The sequence below is a fragment of the Barbus barbus genome (assembly GCF_936440315.1).
Source record: "Barbus barbus genome assembly, chromosome: 42".
Classification (NCBI taxonomy): Eukaryota; Metazoa; Chordata; class Actinopteri; order Cypriniformes; family Cyprinidae; genus Barbus; species Barbus barbus.
Window position 1 is genome coordinate 27,133,927 of NC_136720.1, and position 4,230 is coordinate 27,138,156.

A 4,230-nucleotide genomic window follows, 5' to 3' on the forward strand; every position below is an offset into this window, starting at 1 on the left:
AGTCAAGTGTGGTGACCCATACTCGGAATTCGTGCTCTGCATTTAACCCATCCAACGTGCACACACACACACACACACACACAGCAGTGAACACACACACACACACAGCAGTGAACACACACACACACACACACTGTGAACACACACCCGGAGCAGTGGCCATTTATGCTGCAGCGTCCGGGGAGCAGTTGGGGGTTCGGTGTCTTGCTCAAGGGCACCTCAGTCGTGGTGTTGAGGGTGGAGAGAGCGCTGGACATTCACTCCCCCCACCTACAATCCCTGCCGGCCCGAGACTCGAACCTGCAACCTTCAGGTTACAAGTCCGACTCTCTAACCATTAGGTTTCATTAAAAGCAAAAAGCTGATAAAATCAGATTTTAATCCAATACTCCATCTGGATCATATTCAGTAATATTATCAGAGCAAAGATGCAGTAGATGTCTTCATCAGTCTCCTAAAGCTTCACAGGCCTTCAACACTTTCTGGATCCACATTTGACTCTGAAACATTAGTCCGCTTTCGTTTATATGCGGTTAGTGTTGATGATCGCATTATTTTTCATATGCATATGCTCATATATGAGATCAGTGGTTTCTGTGTTTTTGATCGAGTGATTCTAGACTCATTCAGGAGATGCGTGATAGCCCCCCCGAGCGAATAACAGCGAGAACACAGAAACCTGGGAAATAACGTCTTTGGTGGGGTTGCTGCAGATGAAAAAATAACGTGCATAACACTTAAATAAATATTTTTGAATCAGGTTGGACATTATTTATCAGTCAAACCCCTATCCATTGGTCTCTCAGAACTGCCATGATTGTAGTTTGTAGTTCTAACCGAATCCTCGTCCTCCGCGCAATGTGTGGGCAATATTAGCCATTATAGTGTGCATCGATCTGCACTAGTAGTAGTAGACTATACTCTTTTCAACACACTATGATTTGGAACATACTAATTCTGTTTTCAAACACTATTTAGGACGGATAAATAGTTTAGAACCTCTAATAAGCAGTGTTCTGATTGGCTGATATGTGAAATGAGTTGATGTTTTGTGTGTCTGTAGCGGCGAGGTGTCTCTCCACTGCTTACAGAAGCACCTGAGATCCTTCACCAACAGCACCTGGATTTACCTGCAGGACGCCACGTCTGCTGCCAAGAGCCGAGCGCAGGAGCTGCTGTCGCGAGCGTGATGCAAACACACCCCTTCTGAACCACAGATTCTTTCTTCTTTTTGCTTTTTGTCAGTTTGCATGATTTTATATCTGTTGTACTGACAGTTCTGTCTTTTATGCAGATGTTTTTCAAGGTGTTCTTTAGCTCTAATGACTACTGCTGCTGGCTGAGCTCTGTACTTGAACACTGAACATTATTAATGTGACTGAGGATAGATGCTGTCTGTCAGCGAGAATAACAAGGGTTGCTATGGAAACCGCGTTGTTGAAATACAATGTATCGTTTGAAGCAGGCGTGTGTCCTGTAAGATGAGCTGATTTGTTACTTTGTAAATGATTTATAAATAAACCAATGCTGTTCAGTCCTGCTGGCTGCTATTCATTGTGTAATGAAACCCAAAGCCTTCTGTTTAAAACATAAATATCCACAAGCTGGGTTTTTGTAAGAAACAAATACATCGAGACGTTTTCAACTAAAATCCGAGTCCATAATGCATAATAATGCTGAAAAGGTGTTCTGGTCTGAATCAGGAGAGAAATCTGCAGATCAAGCAGCGTTTACAAGACAAAACAGCTCTAAACAAGTGTCTGGATTTTGATGCGAGAGACAACAGGAGATGCACTGTTTCATTCAGATGAAGTGAGGTGAGCATATTTTCAGGAAATATTTATTGTTTTTTATTTAATGTTATTCGAGTGTAGCTCCATCCCCTTCGATAGCTCAGTTGGTAGAGCGGAGGACTGTAGCGGTGACTCCACTGAGATCCTTAGGTCGCTGGTTCGAATCCGGCTCGAAGGAGGTTGTTTCTTTTGTTCTGAATAATATGTTTAATGTGCAAAGTTCTGTTCAGTCACACAAAGAAGCTCAAGATCAGTGTATAAAGTACCTGAAAGCAACACTTGAGTAAAAGTACTGATATCTGGCCAGAAAATGACTTCGGTAGAAGTTGAAATCACTAGTTAGAATATTACTCGAGTCTTTAAAGTGTGTGATATTTCTTGTACTTAAATATGAAACATATTTGTTAATATTAAATGTATTGAAAGTAAAAGTACAAGTAAATTCTTGAATCTTGAAACGGAAAAGGAGCAAATAAATATATATTTTTTAAATGTTTTGAGTAGCAGGGTTAGAATATAATCTGGGTATCTTCCGTCCAGTCCATATCCGTTTTCAAAGCAAAAAACGGATCATTTTTTCATTTATCATGTTTTGCCTTATTCAGATATATACTTAAAACTATGTTTTTCTATTCTGCAAGAAAATGATTTTTTTCTAAATAACAGATTTTAGAATAAACGGAAAAGGAAATTGTGGCTTGATTTCTCATGTTTCGTTTGCGCTAAATCGCTTTATAGCTTTGATATTTCGTTCGCACACGTGGGCGGCGCTGAAACGCCCCTTTCATCTGATTGGCCAAATCGCTCCGCCTTCAGTACAGGTTTAAATTCTCTCAGGCAGAATAAAAGTCCGTATGAATGCGGCGCAGAATAATAACACATTGTCTGAAACCACCTCTCACTGTTACCTACGTTGAAGCAGAAATATAATAATGTGAGCTAGCCTATATAGGCTATAGTATGCTAACACATTATTTCTTGGTAGCATTGTATAATAGTCGCATGTCCCATTGATAAATTATGTGCAAAAATTTCTGTTCATTTGGATAAAAGTGAAGTGCAAATAAAATTCAATATTGGGCTGAATAGTATAATAATGTGTCAGAATTGCGAGTTATAAAGTCAGAATTGTGAGATAAAAAGTCGCAATTACCTTGTTTTATTTTTTATTCATTGGCGGAAACGGGCTTCCATAGTAAAGTGATCTAGAGGAAAAGCAGATGTGTTTTGCCTATTGGCATACAAAGCCTATTACGTGTATTTGTTTTTATTTATGCTATTATAATTACACCGGGTCACCAACTAATGACAGATTGAAATCTACAGTAAATGAACACATCCTTCTTGACTCTTCAACCGAGTGTAATGGTATTTAAGAAGCCTTTAACATTATGTGCTCAACATTAAATCTGTAACATGTAGCCAACATTAAGAATAGGGTTGTGCCGGTGAGGACATTCTCCCATTGATTAGTTAACTTATGACAACACCAATGTTATTTGTTAATCTCTTCTGTAGATTTTGATCTTTATAAGTTGTTATGATATATTGTTAATTAAAAAACAACAGTAAAATAGTACAATAAAAAACTCGCGTATAGCCTATAATCAAACTAATAAGATGGGTGACATAAAATACCCATATTATAACAAATAAATAAAATATATTTGGAAATCGCCCTTTAAAACGAAGGCTCGGTTTGTGGTTCACAATTGATTAAAACAAAGACATATATTAAAAATATAAGACTGTTAACAAAAAAAAAAATTATGTTTTTGTTAACAGAAGTCATATTGCGCTTTTAATTGCCTCCTATCGTCCTGTCAATCATACTCGCGGGTCATTTTCAGTACAAATGTATTTCACCATCATGGTACCCAAGTTCTGACTGCTGACTGAACACTGGTCAGTGATCCTCTCTCGCTCGGCGCTGTCTAGCGCAGCTTCACCACAGATTTAACTCTGCACAGCTAAATAAAACGGGCTGGTGGCAGACTAATATTTAATATTTCTGATGTAAAGATTTCTGTGAAACGCGTAAAGTTGCACAGAAGAAAGCCCAACAGGACCTGCCCTGTACAGTTTAAGAATCGGTAGCCATAGTAACGTTAGAGGACTATTATTTTGTTGGACAGACCTAAGCGACTACTGATGACGTCACATGCTCAGATTTGCTTGACCAATCGGCGGAAGGGGGCGTCTAAGGACCGCCCACATGTGGAAAACGAATTTTGAAGTCATTTATTCGTTTTATGCCTCTGAACTAAAAAACGAAAAATCAAGCCGAAATCTCGTTTTTTTCAAAAAAACGAAAAAACGAATAAAGGTGCCGTTTTCTTGTTTCTGCCTATTTAATTTCAAATTGAAAAACAAACTATCAAAACGTACAGGGACCGGGGTCCGTGTAACGGTTTGCAGTTCTTTGTTCAATTTGCAG

At 38.7% G+C, this 4,230-nt stretch overlaps 1 protein-coding gene across 1 annotated transcript in view; it reads left to right on the forward strand.

The window, feature by feature from the left end:
• Positions 1–1,560, forward strand: part of LOC306861738 (transmembrane protein 214-B-like) — a 23,881-nt gene extending 22,321 nt beyond the window's left edge. The window contains exon 16 of the mRNA XM_079404167.1: positions 1,064–1,560. Coding sequence (XP_079260293.1) covers positions 1,064–1,190 — 127 coding nt within the window. The 3' untranslated portion in view covers positions 1,191–1,560. The remainder of the gene's footprint in view (positions 1–1,063) is intronic.
• The last annotated feature ends 2,670 nt before the right edge of the window (positions 1,561–4,230 follow it).